The sequence below is a fragment of the Rana temporaria genome, chromosome 1 (assembly GCF_905171775.1).
Source record: "Rana temporaria chromosome 1, aRanTem1.1, whole genome shotgun sequence".
NCBI classification, from domain to species: domain Eukaryota; kingdom Metazoa; phylum Chordata; class Amphibia; order Anura; family Ranidae; genus Rana; species Rana temporaria.
In genome coordinates, this window is record NC_053489.1 from 178,620,227 (window position 1) to 178,642,853 (window position 22,627).

A 22,627-nucleotide genomic window follows, 5' to 3' on the forward strand; every position below is an offset into this window, starting at 1 on the left:
CACTTGTGACCGCTACCTGGAAGTGTGTGTGTATGTATGTATGTATGTATGTATGCATGCATGTATGTATACCCACCACTTCCGGGTAGTGGGTGCCGTCCACCGCTCGCTAACTTTACAATTGTGTGGTCGTGCGACACTGTACCCAAGTTGTTTATTTTATTTTTTTCCCTACACCAATGGCTTTCTTTTGGTGGTATTTGATTACATGCATACAAACATACATGATCCTGCACAGTGCGCCCACCGTGTAGCAGTAACACTGCTATAGGGTGGTCGGCAACTGGTTAAGGTTCCTTCTTTTTACATCTAAAACTCTTCCATCTCGGTAAAGACTAATTTCCTCTTTTCAGTACAAAACTAGCAATTAAACTCCAGTCACTGGAATATTATTGTCTGCATGAATTCCAGGCTAGAATAGAAATCTGTTTCTAAATTGGGGAGAAGCTGTGCAATACTGAAATACCTGAAAGGTCTTTTGCCTCATTGGATTGAAAATAAAATCACCCTGCAGAGACGTACTGTTTATTGATTGCTTTGTGGGTATGCGATAAGACGTAAATTTAGAAAGCGGCTAGAGTGAGTCAACCACTTCAGGTTATGGATTAAACACCAAACATGGGTAAATTTAGTCATTACAAAACATCACTTGAGAGCATAAAGACCTAATTCTCACACCTAAAAGTAGCATGCATCGGAAATATTTCACTGCCTAATACTCTGCAAAATGTTTCCATTGGTTGAAGCAGCCTTCTAATAGAAAATTTCAGTGGAGGCAAATGCTTTTTACACTTTGGTTATAGGCAAGGAAGACGAAGTAAAGTCACTGGCTTCAGGTGATGGAGATGAAACAAATCCTTCTAAATCAATTGTACCTATTTTATTTACAGCCATCTTTCCTCTACATCCATTCAAAGTGCAGAATTTGCACACAATCTCTCAGCTCTGAAGAACAGGGGGTGGAGAGCTGAAGTTACATCAGTGAGCAGAGCTCTGGGAGCTGATTGGAAGGAATTGACACGCCCTCCTTCATACAGCACACAGGAACAAAGTTGTCAATCAGCTAGAGGTCCTTCTCGTCACCATATTTCTCTCGGCGTCATGAAAACTTGTCAGAAGTAGCCTATGCTTATATAGCAGAGGAATGAGGCAGCGGACAGAAATGACACTTGTGCTTCATGTACACGGGACGTTTTTGCAACCTCCCCTGAACGATTTAACTTGACAGATTATAACTACTTTTAAAACGTCCGTTTTTCCACGCTAACATGTCACATTTGCTTTTTAGAAGAGTTTTTTTTGTTTGTTTTTTTTCAAAAATTGCCAAAAATTTAAAACGCCTGTAAACAAAATGCGGCTAAATGTGAGGTCCTGTGTTTAGAAGCTTTTGGCACCTGAAATGCCTCTAAACCTATTTTTCTGCTTTCCAAAAAAAGTTTCTAAACTTAAAGAGGAGTTCCACCCAAAAATGGAACTTCCTCTTAACCCACTCCTCTCCCCCTTACATGCCACATTTGGCATGTAATTTTTTTGGGGGGGGGAGTGGGGGCTTCAGGAGAAGGGGACTTCCTGTCCCACTTCCTCTTTCCGCTGAGGGGCTGCAAAGGCGATACGTCATATCGCCTTTTGCCAGCCCCTCCCTGTAGGCGATCGCCTGGGACACGTGACAGGTCCCAGGCGATCGCCTGTCCAATCAATCAGTGCCGCGCGCGCACGCAGTGGGTGCCTGGCCGTGAAGCCGAAAGCTGTCACGGCCGGGTGCCCACAGTGACAATGAAGACGCCGGCCGGGGAGGGGGGGAGAGGAGCGGACCCCCGGCCGGCGCGTCGCTGGAACGCTGGAGCAGGTAAGTGTCAGTTTATTAAAAGCCAGCAGCTACACTTTTTGTAGCTGCTGACTTTTAATAAAATAACAAAAATGGGTGGAAAACCCCTTTTAACTGCCTAGAAATGACTATAAACTACCCAGTGTACATGTACTGAAAAGATAACATAGAGGAGAGTTCAGGAGCAGTTAAAAAAAGAAAAATTCCCAACTTCTTCTAAACATCCGTTTACCAGCAAGCAGTGTACATGAGGCCTTAGTGCTCTGGACTGAGGCAAGTACACTTTATAGAGGGATATGCTTTGTTTCATGTCTGAGGTTTACAACCAGCTTGTTCAATTAAAGTGAAGTTAGAAGTTGATTGGCTGCCAAGTAGAGCTGCACGATTCTGGCTAAAATGAGAATCGCAATTTTTATTTATTTTTTGCTTGGATGATGGATCACTATTATCGCTGCGTAACATCTTTCACATTAAAACAAAAAAAATTGGGCTAACTTTTAAGGTGTGTGTGTGTGTGTGTGTGTGTGTGTGTGTGTGTTAGTTATTGAAGTGTATTTTTTTTTTTTTCCAAAAAAGTTGCATTTGAAAGACCAATGGCCAAATACAGTGTGACAAAATATTGCAGCACTTGCCATTTTATTCCCTAGGGTCTCTGCTAAAATATATATGTTTGGGGGTTCCAAGTAATTTTCTAGCAACAAAAATATTAATTTTCAACTTAAGTGTCAGAAAAAAAGATTTGGGGGCAGATCCACAAAAGAATTACGCCGGCGTATCTCTTAATACGCCGCATAATTTAAAATTTTGCGCTTTGTATCTACAAAACAAGATACGACGGCATCTCGGATCGATCCGACAGGCGTACGTCTTAGTACGCGGTCGGATCTTAGATGCAATTTTTCGGCGGCCGCTAGGTGGCGTTTCCGTCGAATTCCGCGTTGAGTATGCAAATTAGCTAGTTACGGCGATCCACGAACGTACGTCCGGCCGGCGCTTTTTTTTACGTCGTTTGCGTTCGGCTTTTTCCGGCGTACAGTTAAAAGCTACTATATGGTGGCGTACTCAATGTTAAGTATGGCCGTCGTTCCCGCCTCGCATTTTGAATTTTTTACGTCGTTTGCGTATAGGGATTTGTGTAGAATGACGTCACCGTCGTGAGCATTGGCTTGTTCCGGGTTTATTTCAAGCATGCGCACTGGGATACCCCCACGGACGGCGCATGCGCAGTTAAAAAAAAAAAAACCTTGTTTACGTCGGGTCACGACGTATTTACATAAAACACGCCCCCATCACAGAGATTACGCCGCCAAAGATACACTACACCGCCGTAACTTACGGCGCAAATTCTTTGAGGATTCGAAAAAAAATATATAAGTTGCGGCGTAGTGATCACTACGCCGCTGTACGTGGATCTGGGCCTTAGACTTTGTGGTTAAACTTCCTGCATTTGCACACAGAAGTTTGATCTAAGAAGGAAGCTTAGTTACAATGTTTCCTGTTAAAAACTTGGCAGACTGCCCAGATATTTTAAAGTCTCTCCACTTTTGTTATATGAAAGATTCGCAAACTCTGCATTGGAGATCATCAGGGGGGGTTGAATTAAGATAACAATTTTTTAACGATTAATTGTGCTGCTCTACTGCCAAGCACACATGCACCAGATTTTGCACTCCCCAGTTTTAGGCCGAGTTCACACCCCCCTTGTTCTCCATTTCAGGGACGAATCGGGACCAAATTTTTGCCTAAATTCAGCCCTGAAACAGAGCTAAAGACGCACAGCATTCCTGTGCAAGCCGCTCCGAAGCCACAACGGAGATGTGTGAACCGGTTTCATAGAGAGCCAGTCACAATCTCCTGTTATGCAAATTTGCATGGGTGTTAACCCAGCCTTAGTAAATCAACCCCTATAGCCCTGTACACACGATCGGTTTGTCCGATGAAAACAGACCGATGGATTGTTTTCATTGGACAAACCGATCGTGTGTGGGCCCCATCGGTTTGTTTTCCATCGGTGAAAGAAAATAGAACATGTTTTAAATATTTCCTATGGGGGGAAAAAAACGATGGGGGGGGGGGGGGGGGAGTGGGAATGAACGTCTGTGTGGAAGTACATCGGTCAAATATTCACGCATGCTCAGAATCAAGTCGACGCATGCTCGGAAGCATTGAACTTAATTTTTCTCAGCACATCGTAGTGTTTTACATCACCGCGTTTTGGCACGGTCGGATTTTTGACTGATGGTGTGTAGGCACGACTGATAAGTCAGCTTCATTGGATATCCGACGGAAAAATCCTTTGGATTAGATTCCATCAGATATCCGATCGTGTGTACAGGGCTTATGAGTTGTCCAGTATTGTAACCAGTTTACAAAGAGAACCTGGGTGAAAGCAGAGTACAGATTCCAGTTGTTATCTTTACTACTGACATCACTGATGTACACCCACCGGACACTTCATTAGGTACACCTTGCTAGTACTGGTTGGACCCCCTTTGACCTTCAGAACTGCCTTAATTCTTGGGGCATAGATTCAACAAGGTGTTGGAAACATTCCTCAGATTTTGGCCCATACTGACATGATAGCATCACGCAGTTGCTGCAGATTTGTCTGCTGCACATCCTTGATGTGAATCTCCCATTTCACCACATCCCGAAGGTGCTCTATTGGATTGAGATCTGGTGACTGTGGAGGCCATTGGAGTACAGCGATCTCATTGTCATGTTCTAGAAACCAGCGGAAGTAGCCGTCAGAAGATGGGTACACTGTTGTCTTAAAGGGATGGACATGGTCAGTAACAATAGGCTGATGCTCAATTGGTACTAAAGGGCCTAAAGTGTGCCAAGAAAATATCCCTCACACCATTACACCACCACCACCCTGAACCGTTGATACAAGGCAGGATGGATCCATGCTTTCATGTTTACGCCAAATTCTGACACTACCACCCTGCACGTTGCAGCTGAAATCGAGACTCCTCACACTAGGCGACGTTTCCATTTTTCTATTGTCCAATTTTGGTGAGCCTGTGTGAATTGTAGCCTCGGTTTTCTGTTCTTAGCTGACAGAAGTGCCACCCGTTGTGGTCTTCTGCTGCTGTAGCCCATCTGCTTCAAGGTTCGATGCGTTGTGCGTTCTGAGATGATATTCTGCATACCTTAGTTGTAACAAGTGGTTATTTGTTTTTCTAGAATGTCAAACCACTCTGCCTATTCTCCTCTGACCTTAACAAGGCAATTTTGTCCACAAAACTACCGCTCACTGGATATTTTTTTTCTTTTTCGGACCATTTTATGTAAACCAGTGAAAGGTGTGTGTGTGTGTGTGTGTGTGTGTGTCAGTAGATCAGCAGTTTTTAAAAACACTCAGACAGGCCTGCCTGGCACCAACAACCATGCCACGTTCAAAGTCACTTAAATCCCCTTATTCCCCATTCTGATGTCCAGGTTGAACTCGAGCAAGTCGTCTTCACCACATCTAGATGCCTAAATGCATTGATCTGCTGCTGCTATAATATAAGAAAAAAAAATATCTATCTATAAAATATAATTTTTTTTTTTTTATTATTTCAACCTTTTTGTAATTTCAAATAATTGTACATACGCTCACTTTTCACCTGTATTTTTTGGGGGAACCATGATTTTCACCCAGGCTGGACTTTAAAATGTATTTTCTAACTTCATCTCCATTACATCAGGGGTGTGGAGGATTATTAGTTGACACATAACTTTATAACACATGTCTGTATTTTCTGAAAATGTTCTTAGCCTAAAACACAAACGAATGCATCCACCATATAAACGGACTGATAAGCTGCAATATAGTACATTTTTTGTTCTTGTTTTTAAATGGCATTGATTTTGGTGACTTTTTTCTTTTTTCTGTTATAAGGATTGTTGTCTCTGTCTGTGAAAGGGGCAGAAGTAGCATCAATGACCCTGAATGTTATTCAGAGTATTCCTAACTTGGATTGGCTTTCTGCTTGGATCAAAGCTTATGCGTTTGTTCACACCGGAGACAACACACGAGCAATTAATACGATCTGGTAAGCGAATTGAGCACTCACTTTGTCTTATATTGCAGTCATGTTTTGAATAAAAATCTAAAGTGCATCGTATATTGAGAACTTTTTTAATATTTTGAATTTATTATATAAAAAAAAAAACTACAAGAAGCACCAGCTGTTCTTTTAAGACACACAGGTTTTCATTAAAAGGTCTAATAAAATATTTTTTATATTCAAACCATTCCATACTTACCCAAATTTGAAAATGGAAAACCTTCTTCTTTTTTTTATTTATTTATTTTTTTCCATTTTAATGCTTGCTGGGGCTCTGTTAGGCCCCTTTCACATTGGAGCGGGAGCCGCGGGCACTAGCGGTGCGGTATTAACCCCCGCTATCGGCCGATAAAGGGTTAATACTGCCCGCAATGCACCTCTGCAGAGGCGCATTGCGGGCGGTATTGCCGCGGTTTCCCATTGTTTTAAATGGGAAGGAGCGGTATACATGCCGCTCCTCTCACGGCTCCAAAGATGCTGCCGACAGGAGATTTTTTTTCTCTCCCGCCAGCGCATCGCCTCAGTGTGAAAGCCCTCCGGCTTTCATATTGAGTAGGCAGTGAAGGAGTTTTTCAGGCGGTATAGCAGTGTGAAAGGGGTCTTACTGTCCTACTGACCACTGTTTTGTCAGAAAGGAAGTGAGGAAAATCCACAAGGACACCGACAAATAAGAATCTAAGAGGGGTTCCAGCTGTCCCCCGGTGTTGTATAAAAAAAAAAAAAAAGTTATGGAAGAGGCAGGGAATGCGTTGGGCATGCGAATTGTGCTGTGAAGGTAATTGGATATTCTTATAGATGGGGTAAACAAGGCAGTGTGGGATACTGTGGGGCCACCAAAGTGGACTACAGGTGGAGGCAGTAAAATGCACCGCAATGTATGTAAAATTAAAACGGGCTGCTTTATATAATAATATATAATTTTTTTTTCTCCATTGCTTTAGTATCTTGCTGATTATTAGGATTATTATTATTATTATTATTATTATTATGATTATTAATACATTTTTTTTTTTTTTAGGATCTCTGCTTTTAGAAAATGTGTAGTTTTGCAGGAGATTTAAGTAATCTTCAGGCCTTGAATTGGATTTATATATATATATATATATTTTTTTTTTCTAGTTCTTTAGAAAAAAAATCTTTACTCCGAGACAATGTGGATCTACTAGGAAGTTTGGCAGATCTCTATTTTCGAGTTGGTGATAATAAAAATTCCATTCTAAAATTTGAGCAGGCTCAGATGCTGGATCCTTACCTAATTAAAGGTAAATATATTTTTTAAAATGGTGTGTGTGTGTGTGTGTGTGTGTATGTATGTATATATATGTATGTGTATATATATATATATATATATATATATATATATATGTATGTGTATATAATATATATATATATATATATATATATATATATATATATATATATAATCTCAATAATTTTTTTTTTATACGTTGGTAAAGAGTCACAAATGTTGTAAATTTATTTTCGAGCCATAAGAATCCAGTACTTGTAATGAGTTTCTACATTCAGGAACTGTGGCAAGGGCTAAAGGCTATAGAGAAGGAAGAGGAAAATGTAGGGAGAGTAAGTGGGTGTGTAGAAATGAGGCAAGAGAGAATTTCAGTCTACACCACAGATTATGCACTTTTCATTGGGAGCCCAGGTAGCTGCAGTATATCAGGCAAGGGCTCTGCCTGATTCAGGAGACATGGGTTGAAGGTGTGTTTTTTAGACACGGGATAGTAACCCTGCATCAAGCTTATGGCTGCCTATAATCATCAGATGTGTCTGTATGATCCATTCACTCTTTGGGATAACAAATCATGCAGAGTGCTTCTTAAAAACTCCACGTTTCTTGTGACTTTAGTTGTTTGGACCAAGCTGCTGCTTAACTAACACTTGGGCTCACTGTCAATGCTGTATAAACTGTATGTAGCGTCCGCTACGTAAAGTATAGTATACAGAGATGGGTTCCAGCAGCAGCAGGATGGGTACTTCCTGTCCGGGTACAAAATCGAGTTTGACCGAGTGCTGTTCAGCCATTCACAGGCAACTTTGTATTTCATCAGTTAATAAACACAGCTTCCTTTGAATGGCTGAGGTGGAGAGCATCACACTCTGGGACAACCAGAGAAAGCCCTGTATGTATTAATAAAAGTGCAAAGCTTCCTTAAATAGATGTTCTTTTTTAAAAGGCACATAGCCAAGCCAAGACATTTTTTAAATATGTTAACAGAAATTGAGGCTAGAGCATATTGGCCCTATAAAGGATGATGAAGGGAACCTGGTTACTAAAGACAAAGCGAAGGCAAAGGTTTTAAATGCATTCTTCTCCTCAGTTTTCATGAAGGAAAAAGGGAGATATAGTAACCAAGACTGTAATGTTAACGTCACAGAATGTACCCTTGTGGCTAACAGTAGCTAGAATCAGAAATAGACTTGAAAAACTTAACACAGATAAATCACCAGGCTTACACCCGGGAGTCCTTAAGGAACACAGCCAGGTGATGGCTTAACCATTGTTCCTAACTTTTATAGACCGTTTACTGACTGGAATGGTACCAGCTGATTGGAGAAAAGCCAACGTGGTACCAATATTTAAATACGGACTGCAACATATCCCTGGGAACTACAGGCCAGTCAGCCTAACATCAAAAGTCTGTAAACTATTGGAGGGGATGATGAGGGATTATATCCAAGAATTTGCTAATGAAAACTGTATCGTTGGCATGGATTTGCGAAAGGTCGTTCTTGCCAGTCCAATCTATTGGCATTCTACGAAAAACTGAGCTGCCATCTAGATAATGGAAGAAGACCTGTGGATGTGGTGTATCTGGATTTTGCAAAGGCAATTGATGCAGTTCCCCACAAATGTTGACTTTACAAACAGGTCTGTCGGTATGGACCATAGGCTGAGTACTTAGTTTGAAAACTGGCTACAGGGCGAGTCCAAAGACTGGTGATAAATAGCGAGTACTCGGAATGGTCTGGTAAGTGCGGTCCCCGAAGGATTTGTCCTAGGAATTCTGTTTAATGTATTCACAAATGATCTAGAGCAGGAGTATTGAATTAAAATTCATGAAGGTCCAGTCAGTAAAGTCCAAATCATGTTTGACTCTCAATGGCACCTCTGCACAATGGTAATTGTGGCACATTTTTGCGAGTGCCACACCGCATGGTTCCACAGTACCATGCAGTTTGGTACGGCGCAATAAAAAAAGGGTCCTCCCCATCACAATCCTTTTTTTTATTACATCAGTGTTCTCAGTCCCCCTGCAAATTCCCCCCCTTTCACATTATGGTCCTTTGCCCCCTTCACATTCTTGTTTGCAGTCCCCCTTTCATACCCCTACTTCAAATTGCAGTTCCCACCCCCCCCTTCACATTCCTGTCCTCACTCCCTTCATATTGCTGTCCTCACCCCCTTCATATTTCCCTCTTCACATTCCTGTCCTTACCCCCTTTTATAGTACCCCGCCTTCACATTGCAGCCCCCTTCACATTCCTATCCTCGCCCCATTTATAGTACCTTTCCTTCACATTCTGCGCAGGATGTTGAAACCTTACATGAAGACCTAACTAAAATAATGGGGTGTGCAATTACATGGCAAATGAGGGTTATTGTTGAAAAATGTAACGTAATGCGTTTGAGTGCTAAAAATAGTTACTCGCTAGGAGGAGAACCTCTGAGGGAATCTAGGATTGAAAAAGACCTGGGGTTCCTGGTAGATGACAGCTCAGCAATGCCAAGTTGCTGCGAGGAAAGCCAACAAAATATTAGCATGCATTTAAAAAGGGGATTCACTCCAGAGATACGATAATTCTCCCACTCTACAAGACTCTGGTCTGGCCGTATCTAGAGTATTCCGTCCAGTTCTGGGCACCAGTCCTCAGGAAGGATGTGCTGAACTGGAGAGAGTCCAGAGAAGGGCAACAAAGCTAATAAAGGGATTGGAGGATCTCCGCGTTGGGGAAAGACTACAAGCGTTGAGCTTATTCTCTCTGGAGAAGAGATGCTTGAGAGGGGATATGATGGTGATCAACAAATACCATACTGATGACCCTAGCATAGGGAAAATACTTTTCAGTGAAAGGGAGTTTAAAAAAACACGTGGCCATTCACTGTAATTAGAGAAGTGGTTTAACCTTAATCTGTGTAGTGTTCTTTTTACTGTCAGAGCAGTAAGGATGTGGAATTCTCTTCCACAAGCAGTAGTATCAGCAAGTATTAGAGGGGCATTTTAACGATCACAACATACAGGGATATATGATTTTTCAGCTGGAACTGTGTTCCTCCGGCTCTTGCAGCTCCCTGCCTATCCTGCAAGCACTCATGGCATGGCACAGCAGTACTGACCATTTCTAGCTTGCAGGGAGATCAAGAGATGCAAAGCCACCTACACTGCTAGGAGGTACTAGACGGACAGATAAGATGTCGGGATATTTTTTTTGGGGGGGGGGACGACGACACTTTGTACTTCACAATCCTGAACGCTGCACTTTTTACGCAGCACACCCCTGAACTCTGCAATCTGTGTGTAGGGCACTTGTGAACACTACACTCTGTATGCTGCATACCCCATAAGTATCTAAGTAGATACATAGGGGGTTTATTTACTAAAGGCAAATTCACTTTGCACTACAAGTGCACTTGGGAGTGCAGTCGCTGTAGATCTGAAGGGGACATGCAAGGAAAATAAAAATCAGCATTTTTGCTTGTACATTTCAGATCTTTCACTTCCATTGCAAAGTGGTTTTGCCTTTTAGTAAATCAACCCCGGAGTCTTAGGCCTCGTACACACCAGTGGATCTGTCCGATGAAAACGGTCCGCGGTCCAATCTGTGGGCCAACTCCTCACAGGATCCCATCACGGATGCCTGCATCGACCACCTGGAAGGGTTAGGACTACAGCAACTTATATGCGGACCCACGCATGCTTCAGGTCACACACTCGACCTAATTTTCAGACAAAATCTGAAAATAAACATTTTGGGTAATGAACCTTTGCCATGGACAGACCACCATGCAATTAGTTTCACAATTTCCAAAATTCCACTAGTTAGAAAAGCACCCAAGCCGGTGACAATACACTGGGCTAGATCTCAGAAGAAGCTCCACTCGGAACTCTTCAAATCTACCCTGGGAAACCGAATTGTGGCTATTCCTCCTCAGTTAGCAGCCTCTGATACACTGGATGCCATAAATGCAGCTCTGCTACAGTCAGCCGACTTAGTAGCACCAAAACGCAAAGTCCGCATCCGGGAAAAAAAGTCCAGCTGGTTCAATAACCAGCTGTCGCTACTGAAGCAAGAGCGCAGAAGGGCGGAAGCCGCCTGGAAAAGAAGCCCTTCAGAAGATCGCCTCACCATCTACAAAGCAATAACACGATATCACAAAGAAATCTTCAAAGCCAAAAAACATCATTTTTCCATGGTGATTAACAGCGCCATGAACCGCCCACGAGAACTCTTCAGGATGGTCACCCAGACCATGAATCCGGGATGTCTTGAAGTCCCCACTTCAGACACCCAAGAGTTCTGTAATGAACTATCGGATTTCTTCATCAACAAAATTTAAAGAATTCGGGTAAGTATTCTGCAAAACAATACTCCGCTCAGCCCTCTCTTCAATCAACTACAAAACACCGACAGAAACCCTCTACAATCAACAAAGTTCACTCTGGAACCAATCTCCGTCAATACCACCAAAAATATCATTGGTGCGTTGCGGAACAGCACAGCACCCAATGACATCATTCCCACCAAGCTACTGAAGGAATGTGCCGACATCCTGGCGCCTCCCATCACACAGCTTATAAATCAGTCATTTAAGGAAGGCATAGTGCCATCCCTGCTGAGAGGGCACAATCCAGCCCATCTTGAAAAAACCTAATTTGGATCCCATGGACCCAACTCACCGCCGTCCCATAACAGGCCTAAATGTTCTCTCAAAGATAATGGAGAAAGTGGTGGTACAACAGCTGCAACAGCATCTGGATACCCACAACCTACTTGATCCATTTCAATCCGGTTTCCGTCCCGGACACGGGACGGAAACGGCCTTACTGAAAATATGGGACGATGCGCTTGAGGCCGCAGACGAAGGAGAATCTTGTCTCCTGGTTCTGCTGGACCTAAGCGCAGCCTTCGACACAGTAGACCATAAATTGTTACTGAGGCGACTAGCAGAAGTAGCCAGAGTCGCAGAAGGTGCTTTACCATGGTTTTCCTCTTTTCTTGGAAACCGATCACAAACAGTGAAACTGGGATCTTTCACGTCGGAAAAACGCACTGTGCCATGTGGGGTCCCCCAAGGATCCCCCCTATCACCGGTGCTGTTCAACATCTATCTTCGTCCTCTTTTTGATATTATCAGTAGCCAAGAACTACTCTATCACTCTTATGCAGACGACACGCAACTGTATTTTCGCATCTGCAACAAAAAGGATCATCATCTCAGATTAGAGAAATGTCTCTCTTCAATAGAAAACTGGATGACTAAGATCTTAAACTCAATAGCTCTAAAACAGAACTTTTTATGTTTCACGCCAGTCGGAAGAGTCAACTGGCAACAAACTGGATACCACCGCCCATTCTGGGACAAATCATCTCCCCTAGCTCCAAAGTCAAAAGTCTAGGAGTCACTTTTGACACCTTCATGACAATGGACGCACAAATAGGGTCAGTAGTCAGCGGATCGCACCATTTGATGCGCCTACTTCGCAGACTTATTCCATTTATCCCCAAAGAAGATGTAGCAGTCGTGGTGGGAACAATTGTAAATTCCAGACTGGACTATGCAAATGCCCTTTACCTCGGGCTCCCTAAGTACCAAATCGCTCGTCTACAAGTCGTACAGAATACGGCCGCAAGACTTGTGACTGGGAAAAAATCATGGGAATCAATCTCACCTTCACTGAGATCCCTTCACTGGTTGCCAGTGAAAGACAGAATTGCATTCAAAGCACTCTGCCTGACACATAAGTGCATCCATGGGAAGGCTCCGCGATATCTATGCGACAAGATCAAACCTCACAATTCTAACCGCATTCTGCGATCCACCGACCAAAATCTGGTCAAGGTTCCAAAAACCAAATACAAGTCCAAAGGAGAAAGAAGGTTTGCTTTCCAAGGTCCCAGGCTATGGAATGCTTTACCAACCAGCATTCGGTTGGAGCAAAACCACCTGGCTTTCAGAAAGCAGATCAAAACTCTGCTCTTCTGATGTCTTGAGACACGAACAACCAGCGCCCAGAGGCGATTCAGTTCGCATGTGCCGCGCTATATAAGTTTTTCATTCATTCATGTCCGCTGGGATCATTTGGTCTGATGGCTGTACACACCATCAGACCAAATTCCCAGCGGACAGGATACGCGGTGACATGGCCACGACGATGATGAGGCGACGTGCGCAACCCTGGAAGGTCAATGCTTCCACGCATGCGTCGAATCACTTCGACGCATGCAAGGGCTTTCGGCCGAGCGGACATGTCCGGTGAGTCATACAGACGACCCAACATGTCCGACGGACAGGCTTCCAGCGAACATGTTTCCTAGCATGCTAAGAAACATTTGTCCGCTGGAAACCTGTCCGCTCGGCCGGGAATCCGGTCCGGTTGGCCGTACACACGACCAAACATGTCTGCTGAAACTGGTCCGCGGACCAGTTTCAGCAGACATGTTCGGTCGTGTGTACGAGGCCTAACAGATACAACTGGCCCTTTTGAGGGCAACCATAATGCTGCTGTGGCCCACAATGAAATTTTGAGTTTGACACCCCTGATTTAGAGGTATGCATTAATAAATATAATCAATTCTTCTATGAAGGCAGAACGTCTGGATTTAACCACTTAGTGCCATGATGGAGGTACACTGTGCACTGGTCTCCAGTTTTTCTTTTTATTTCTTTATGTCCAATTTAGCCTTTTTAACTCTAAAAGCCTGCTCTGTGTGGGGGAAGATGATCAGCTTGTCCGTGGACAGAATGTTGGAGATTTCCTGTTATCTGCTGTACTGGGAAAGTGCCATGCTTTGTAGCGTTTCCAGGGAGCTGTTGTCTTGGCATAGTTTCACTTTGAATTGTTGGCCTCAACAGGCGGATGCTAGTTCTGGGAAAATAATCTTCCGTCTTATTTGTTTTGGTGTAGTCTCTCGTAAAGCTGCTTATTCTGCTCGGCACCTAAAATGTGGCTTCAATGGCAAACCAAGATAAAATGTTTTGTTCTCCAAATTTGCTGTCTCATGTTAAGCTTTGTGAAATGGTGTGTTTTTTTTATTCATGGTTTTTATTAACATGGTCCAGGGGAGGGGAGGGCTGGGCAGGGGGCATCCTTTTACTTTGATTTGGGCTTGACCTGTGATGAATACATTCTGGGTACATGTCAGAAAAAATAGCAGCACAAAAATAACATTGCTCTGAACTACGATATCCGGATTAGACATGTGCAATTTGTTTTGGTTCCAAACTTTTTTTTTAATGAATTTTAACAAATTGGTTAATTCCGAAATTTTGGAAATTCGAAAATCCGTAAGTAAAAATGAAAATCCGAAAATTATAAAACCCCAAAAATCTGAAATGGTAACTAAATAACAACTAACTATTTAATTTATAGTTATTGGAATTTACTTTCGAATTTGGCTGTTAGTCATTACATTCACTAACTTTGAAAGGAAATTCCAATATCTATAATTTAGTTGTTGTTGTTGTTGTTGTTGTTAGTTAGTTTTTTCGAATTTTACTGATTTTTCTTTTATATTTTTTTTATTTTATTTTTATTCAGATTTTTAGATTTTTCGAAAATTGGAAATTCGACAATCAGAAATTAGGAAATTGGGAAATTATGATATAACATCTGTGATCTTTATTGTATCATGACAAGTATAAAAAGGACAAGCGGACGCGTTTTGGCACAAGCCACTCTTGTGCAGAAACGCGTCTGCTTGTCCTTTTTATACTTGTCATGATACAATAAAGATCACAGATGTTAAATCCAGCGGTGCCGGTTCTTCCTTCAGTATTTCTCAAGATAGAAAAAGTGTTGTGCAACCAAATTAATGAATCAAATCGCAACATTGCATGTCGACAGAATGGCACAGCTGCGCATATGAGCATATATATACACGTCCCCTTTTGAGATGCAAGCCGTGTGGTCGCAAGCTTTGTGACCGCACCCACGGGACACGCGGATCGGGTCACAAAGCTGAAGAACAGGGAGATGTTAGTGTAAACACAACATCTCCCGTTCTGCCTAGCTGACACTGTCACTAATCGTGTTCCCTGTCATCGGGAACATCGATCAGTGACGTGTCATGGCAAGCCACGCCCCTTAACAGAACACGCCCTAGGTCACACTTAACTCCTTCAGTGCCCCCTACAGGTTAACCCCTTCACTGCCAGTGTCCTTTTTACAGTAATCGGTGCATTTTCATAGAACTGATCGCTGTAAAAATGACAGTGGTCCCAAAATGGTGTCAAAAGTGTCCGCCATAATGTCGCAGTCACGAAAAAAATCACCGATCGTCACCATTACTAGTATGTATCGGTCTAAACTGAGGACATATATTTTTTTTTATATATATTTTTTGGGGGATATTTATTTTGGTAAAAAGTTAAAAATATAATTAATTTTTTTTTCAAAATTGACACTTTTTTTGTTTTATAGCGCAAAAAAATAAAACCGCACAGGTGATCAATTACCACCAAAAGAAAGCTGTGGCGGGGAAAAAAGGGACATCAATTTTGTTTGGGAGCCACGTCGCACCACCACCGCAATTGTCAGTTAAAGCGACGCAGTGCCGAATTGTAAAAAATGGCCCGGTCATTTGGCTGCATAATGGTCCGAGGCTTAAGTGGTTAAAGAACCTGAGGACGGCCTTACTATAAGGTTCGGAGTCCCTGGATACACAAGTTTGAATTTCTTCCGAATAAACTGCACATGGGCTAGGGACTTCCTTCCGCCTCTTGCCAGCCTTGTTCCCTTGGCACACATGTTGCGGCTATGGCTGCTGCCTCGGGATTGTCCTCACATTTCCTTCTCTCCCAAGTTGTGTGGGTGTCGGCAGGCGGTGTTGGTTCGTTTTTGTTGAGGTTTTCAAATCTTTTATTTTTAGCTGAATGTTCTAGTCTGTAGAGGGGAATGTTCAGCTAATGTGCTAATTCCGTTCCTATATTTTAGTAGATTTGTCATTCTCCTGCGTACATCTACTTCTGCATTCACTAGTATTTTGCATTGTGGAAGATACTCCTCCTCCATTCAGACCTGTTGCAGTGGGGTGCACTGCAAGGGTTAAATGCACTTTTACTTGCCTGATCCTGACAGCTTGCACTCTCCTCTATGTTCTGCCAATGAGCTGTGAATCCTTGGTGACCTCATGTCCATTGGCTTTTGTTTTGTCAGAGGGCATTCCTCTGATGGGGGAAGAGGCTCCAAGGAACAGTTTTACATACTTGATCCTCTGCTCCTGCAGGCTCCTCCGAGTTGTAAAAGTGCCTTTTTTGGTCCTCTAGACCAGGATTCTCCAAACTTTCCAAACAATGGGCCAGTTTACCAGACTTCAGAGGGGCTGGATTGGGGCCAGTGGAGGTAGAAATGGCCCAGGATTAGTGAGAATAAACATGGCCTTAAATTGGTGGTCAGTAGTAGTAGGAGGAGTAGTGCCCCATCATTGTTATAAGTGGGATTGATATCCGTAGAAGAAATAGTTCCCCATTGTTGGTGCCAGTGGAAGAAATGGGGCTTCATATCATTGAAGCAATAGTGCCCCAAGGACCGGATAAAGGCTAGCAAAGGGCTGCATCCGGCCTTCGGGCTGCAGTTTGGAGACCCCTGCTCTAGACCAATGTTTCTCAACTCCAGACCCCCAACGGGTCATGTTTTCAGGCTTCCATTATTTTGCACAGGTGATTTGATCAGTTTCACTACCTTAGACCCCATATACAATATTGGGTTTTCTGCCGATTTTTGTATTCAAATTTAACAAAACCATGTAGTGCAAGGGCCTGCCTGATTGCATAAAAATTGAAACGCTTAAAGGAACACTAAAGGTTCGTTTTTTATTAGATCAATTGATTGCTGTAAGCTAGAGAATTTAAATATCGCTTACCTCGTTTTTCCTTTTGACCTCCAAAATACAGTAATCCAGGTTTGAAAATGCCATTTCCTGTCACTCCTCTTCTTGCTTTCCACCAGCATCTGAGCCGTTTTGCATGGTGGAAAGCAGAATGTGCTCACCCCCTCCCTATGACTACAGCCCTGCGTGAAGATGCTCTCTTATCCCTCACAGGCACGGAGGCTAAGCCTAATGGGAACTGTAGTTCCCATTAGGCCGTGATGTAGCAAGAATGAATGCGCACCGCAAACCAGGAAGTCAGTGAGAATAACGATTCAGGAGTGACAGAGGTGAATAAAACGGCTCCATTTCAACTGGTATCAAACTGGTTATAATGCAAAACATTACTTTTTACTTGATCAGCTACTGTCAGACTTTAATTTAAGAGGGAAATATTTGTGCCTTTACAACCCCTTTAAGGTTTGACCTCATATTATATGGTTTTGGTAAATCTGAAGACAAAAATCTGCAGAAAATCTAATAGTGTGTATGGGGTCTAAGTTATTACCACCGCCATTTCATCTGAGGGAAATCCTAAAAACATGACCTGTCGGGGGTTCTTGACGACTAAAGTTGAGAAACAAGAGTCCAGACCCTTTTTCTACCTTTCTTTCATTCAAGGCATTCTTTAGAATCGTGCAAAACCATGCATGGTCTCATTCACACCAGAAGGTGCAGCCAAGCGCACATGCGTTTTTTTTTGTTTTTTTTGTAAATGAGCCGCTCTATGCGTGCGAAATACAGAAGTGTGTCGGCATGATTGTGTTTTTTTTTTTTTTATTATTGTACGGCACCAAAACACATGGTTCTACGGTACCATGTGGTTTAGCAGGCACAAACGTTCGTGCATTTGATGGATGCGTGGGAAAGTCATTAAGAAATAATGAGATTTCACGCCTGTTGCCATACTGCGCTTGGTGTAAACACGCCCTAAAATGTACTCTGTAAGGCAGAATTCGGTGGTCTGTAGGTTGTAAACCCCCCTCCCCCAGTTCCCACCTCCTAGCACAACCCGGTTGAGAAACAAGGATGTAGACCTAAATAAATACTTTAGTGCTTGCAGTACAGGGGCAGCCCCATTGCAAACAAAGTATTTATTTTCCCTTGACAGCTTTACTCAGAGCAGGACTTTGGTGACAGATGCTGGGCATTATATGTCTCCTTTTTCACACATGTGATCATATCTCCTGACAGAAAGAAGGCTTCCAGCATTGACTTTGTTTGTATCCCTGGGGCTGGGTTCACACTAATGGTATGCCAAACATCACATGCGATTCACATTGCTGTGCACATCACATGCAATGTCGGTGCAATGCAAATTCAGCCATACAGTTTGTATGGCTGAAATCGCATTTGCACCAAAATGGTGCAGCGTGAACTTCCTGCAAATCAGATGCGATCCGGGAACCCGCACTGGAATTGTGGTGGTTCCCGCATCGTACCAGTGTGAACCGAGTCCTAAAGGGGTTGTAAACTGTGTTTTCTTTCTCGTACATCACGGGACACAGAGCGGCATATTCAGGGCTGGTGCAAGGATTTTTGACACCCTAGGCGAAACCTCATTTTGCCGCCCCCCCCCCCCCATAGGCTCTGCCCCTCACTGAGATTTTTGCGGTGCCTCTTCACCTATTTCTTCAGCCGTGGTCCTCTGCACCCCCCTCCGCACCTCTGCACCCCCCCTGCACCCCCCCTCCGCACCTCTGCACCCCCCCTCCGCACCTCTGCAACCCCCCTCCGCACCTCTGTTCCCCTCTGCACCCCCCTCCGCACCTCTGTTCCCCTCTGCACCCCCCCTCCACACCCCCTTCCACACCTCTGTTCCCCTCTGCACCCCCTCCGCACCTCTGTTCCCCTCTGCACCCCCCTCCGCACCTCTGCACCCCCCTCCGCACCTCTGTTCCCCTCTGCAGCCCCCCTCCGCACCTCTGTTCCCCTCTGCACCCCCCCTCCGCACCTCTGTTCCCCTCTGCACCCCCCTCCGCACCCCCTCCGCACCTCTGTTCCCCTCTGCACCCCCCTCCGCACCTCTGTTCCCCTCTGCAGCCCCCCTCCGCACCTTTGTTCCCCTCTGCACCCCCCTCCGCACCTCTGTTCCACTCTGCAGCCCCCCTCCGCACCTCCTTCCACACCTCTGTTCCCCTCTGCACCCCCTTCCACACCTCTGTTCCCCTCAGCAACTCTGTTCCCCTCTGCACCCCCCTCCGCAACTCTGCACCCCCTTCCACACCTCTGTTTCCCTCCGCATCTCCCCCCTCTGCAACTCTGTTCCCCTCTGCACCTCTCCTCTGCAACTCTGTTCCCCTCTGCACCCCCCCCCATGCAACTCTGTTACCCTCTGCACCCCCCTCCGCACCTCTGCACCCCCCCTCCACACCTCTGCACCCCTCTGCAGCCCCCCTCCGCACCTCTGTTCCCCTATGCACCCCCTTCCACACCTCTGTTCCCCTCTGAATGCCCCCCCCACACACATATCATTTTCTCTCTGTACCCCCCTGCATGTCTGTTCCCCCCCCCCCCCCCCACACACATACATCTGTACCCCCTTCGCACCTCTGTTCCCCTACATGCCCCACGCACCTCTACATGCCCCACACACCAATAATTTCCTCTCTGTACCCCCTGCAAGTCTGCCCCCCCACCACACAAATATCTGATCCCCCTCTGTAACCCCTCCCACACACATATGTCCCCCCCCCCCTGCACGTCTGCCCCCCCCCCCCTACACACATCTGTCCCTCATCTGTATACAGTGCAACGCACTAAAAACTTCACAAGCAGAGTACATTTTTTATTTGTGACCGCAGGCTGCAGCATGTATGACCGTGCTGCCTATGCTTCCACTATACCTGTCAGCGGCGGGTGATGGCTTTACTATGAGAGCGGCGCTGCTGCTGCTGCCTGCCTGTCCTCTCACAACAGATCCCCGAGCGACCAGGAGGAGGGGAGCGAATATCGCGGCAAGCCCGTATGCAGGGCTTCCATCTCATCCGCCCCAGCCAGTTCCATCGAGCACTCCTCGGCTGCTCCTTGTCTTGGCTCCTCTTCCCTCATCTTCTCATTGCTAGGGCGGCCTTGCAGAGTGGTCCGGGATGTCTTCACAGGCGCAGGCGCCACCTAGCTTGGCGGCTGGCGCCATAAGGCAGTATGTTATGTATTTAAAAAAAAGTCAGTCCTGGACGTTCTTTAATAACCTGAATCCCCAGCAAGTGGCTGGGGATCCGGATTTTGCCGCCACCCTTACCCTGGCGCTCTAGGCAGCCGCCTGATGGGCCTATTGCTAGCGCCGGCCCTGGGCATATTCATTACTATGTGGGTTATATGGAGTACCTTCAGGTGATGGACACTGGCAATCTCAAACAGGAAGTGCCCCTCCCTATATAACCCCCTCCCATAGGAGGAGTACCTCAGTTTTTTCGCCAGTGTCTTAGGTGTTGGTCATGGTTTAGCTTACCTCCACATCCTTGGGATTAAGGTGGGCTAACCGGTTCTGTCCAAAGGCCTCAGTGCTAAAGTGGTCAGCAACCGGACCCCAAACCATTGGGGTGTAGCCCATAATGCTTTCTGTTCAGAGAGCTGGGCCCAGAACTTAGAAACCTTTGGGGGCCTAATGTTTCTGTTGCCAGGGTGCTATATGGGCCCAGGACAGTGGCTCCTTCATAGGAACCCAGGGCCTGAAGGTCTAGACGCCACCCACGGAGATGGGGGAAGATTGGACCTCTTGCTGTGCAAAAGTCCTGCGGCATGGAGCAGGTAAGTATTGGGGGAGCTTGCGGAACTTGGTTCTTAGCAGGTTCCCTACAGGGGGTGCACAGGGGGACAGGCCTGGGTATGCTCTGCATTGGCAAGGAATCACTATGTCTATGACAGAGACAGGATGATTCAATCTTTTTTCCCCAGTAATATGTGACCTCCCTGGTAAGTGTTGTTTAGCTGGGCTGCTGGCGCTAGGTGTGGGATCTCTGTAAGAGGGGAGTCTTTTTTCCCATGCTAAAAGGAGGTCTGTGACCTACCTAAAGGGCTTACCTGCCTGGGTGCCTGCGCTGCTCCGTCCTCCTCCATGTGTGATGGCCCCCGCCGACGGGGGCGCGCGCGTGCCCGAGATATAAACGATTTTCGCGCCGTTTCCGTGGTGGGGGCGCGTCCCGGTGGGCGGCGAATCACAAATAAAGGAAGGGGAGGTCCTTCCATTAGCTGCCAAGAGCTCAGTGTCATCCTGAGCTAGAGGAGAGGAGGACACAGAGCGGAGCACGCCGAGGACACCCGGTGGCGAAAGGAAGAATTGCAGTTTAAGGACTTTCAAACCTACAGATAGGTTTTCTTTTCCTTTTTTTTCAGCAGATGGCTATTGGCAATACTTAGTGGGAGACAGAGTGGTTTCTTTTCCTCTTCAAAAAAAAAAAAAAAAAAAAGAAAAAGAAGAAGGGAAAGAACTGCTGATCTCCCTTCTCAGTTTGGGCGTTAGTCTCTATCGCTCCCAAACCGACAGATCCCCTTAGCTACGTCTGTGGCTGGGTGATAGCAGGTGTACCTCGGTATTGTACCATGCCTTCTGGGTCAGAGGGTACAAAGGGTGGGGATTCCCCCGCAAAATCCGAGGGCTCAGACACGGCTATGCCGCTGCTCTCCCCACAGGACATATCAGGGCACGCCTTGATGGGACCTGGGGGATCTGGTGCTGGGGCTGATCCAGGTCAGTCCAACCCCGGCTTTGTCACTGAGAGAGTTCTTGCTGTTTCTTTAGGTGAACTAGAGAAAAGAATGGCAAAAAGGATAGCTAAAGCTATATCTGGTAGAAAGCGGACTAGGTCTTCGTCACCCGAGCAAGAACCCTCAGACACAGAAATCCTTTCCCTAGGGGAATTGGATAGACTTGACGCTTTGGACCAGGGTGGTTCAGAGATCGAGGATCTGGATACTGAGGGGTCTGGTTCAGCCTCCCAAGGGGAAAGTTTGTGGGTTCAGGCCTTAACGGACATGGTCCATGAGGCATTTAAGTTACCCATACCAGAACCTCAAGTATCGGCGGTTTCAGCTTTAGGCTCTTTAAGAATGCCTCAAAGCAACGCAGTTTTCCCGATCCATCCTCTACTCGAGGAGGTCATGTTTCAGGATTGGATTAAGCCAGATAGTCTTTTTACCACCTAAAAAAATTCTCTGTTTTATATCCTATGGAGGAGAAATTCTCCAAAAGATGGGTGCCCCCGGCGGTGGACGCAGCCATCTCCTATGTGAACAAATCTTTAACTTGTCCGGTGGAAAACGTACAGGTGTTTAAGGATCCGGTTGATAAACGCTTGGAAACATTACTGAAAGCCTCCTTTACTTCAGCAGGGGCGATAGTTCAGCCCGCTGTGGCTGCTATTGGAATTACCCAAGCATTATCAGATAAGACTAAGCAAATGCTTAAACTTATCCCTGCCCAGCAGGCAGAGGAATTTTCGGATATACCGAGGGCTATACGCTTTACGGTGGATGCTATCAAGGACTCCATCCAGCAGGCATCACGTTTATCCTTATTTCTAATCCATATGAGAAGGCTCTTATGGTTGAAGAGTTGGGAGGCTGAGCCCCCATGCAAAAAGCTCCTGGTAGGGTTTCCCTTCCATGGAGGACGACTCTTCGGAGAAGATCTGGATAG

The 22,627-nt window shown here is 45.2% G+C and overlaps 1 protein-coding gene across 1 annotated transcript in view; it reads left to right on the top strand.

The window, feature by feature from the left end:
• The window catches only part of ANAPC7 (anaphase promoting complex subunit 7), an 85,956-nt gene that overhangs the window by 20,778 nt on the left and 42,551 nt on the right, over positions 1-22,627 (top strand). Inside the window, exons 5-6 of the mRNA XM_040346711.1 lie at positions 5,715-5,868; positions 7,003-7,145. Of these exons, the coding sequence (XP_040202645.1) occupies positions 5,715-5,868; positions 7,003-7,145 (297 nt within the window). The remainder of the gene's footprint in view (positions 1-5,714; positions 5,869-7,002; positions 7,146-22,627) is intronic.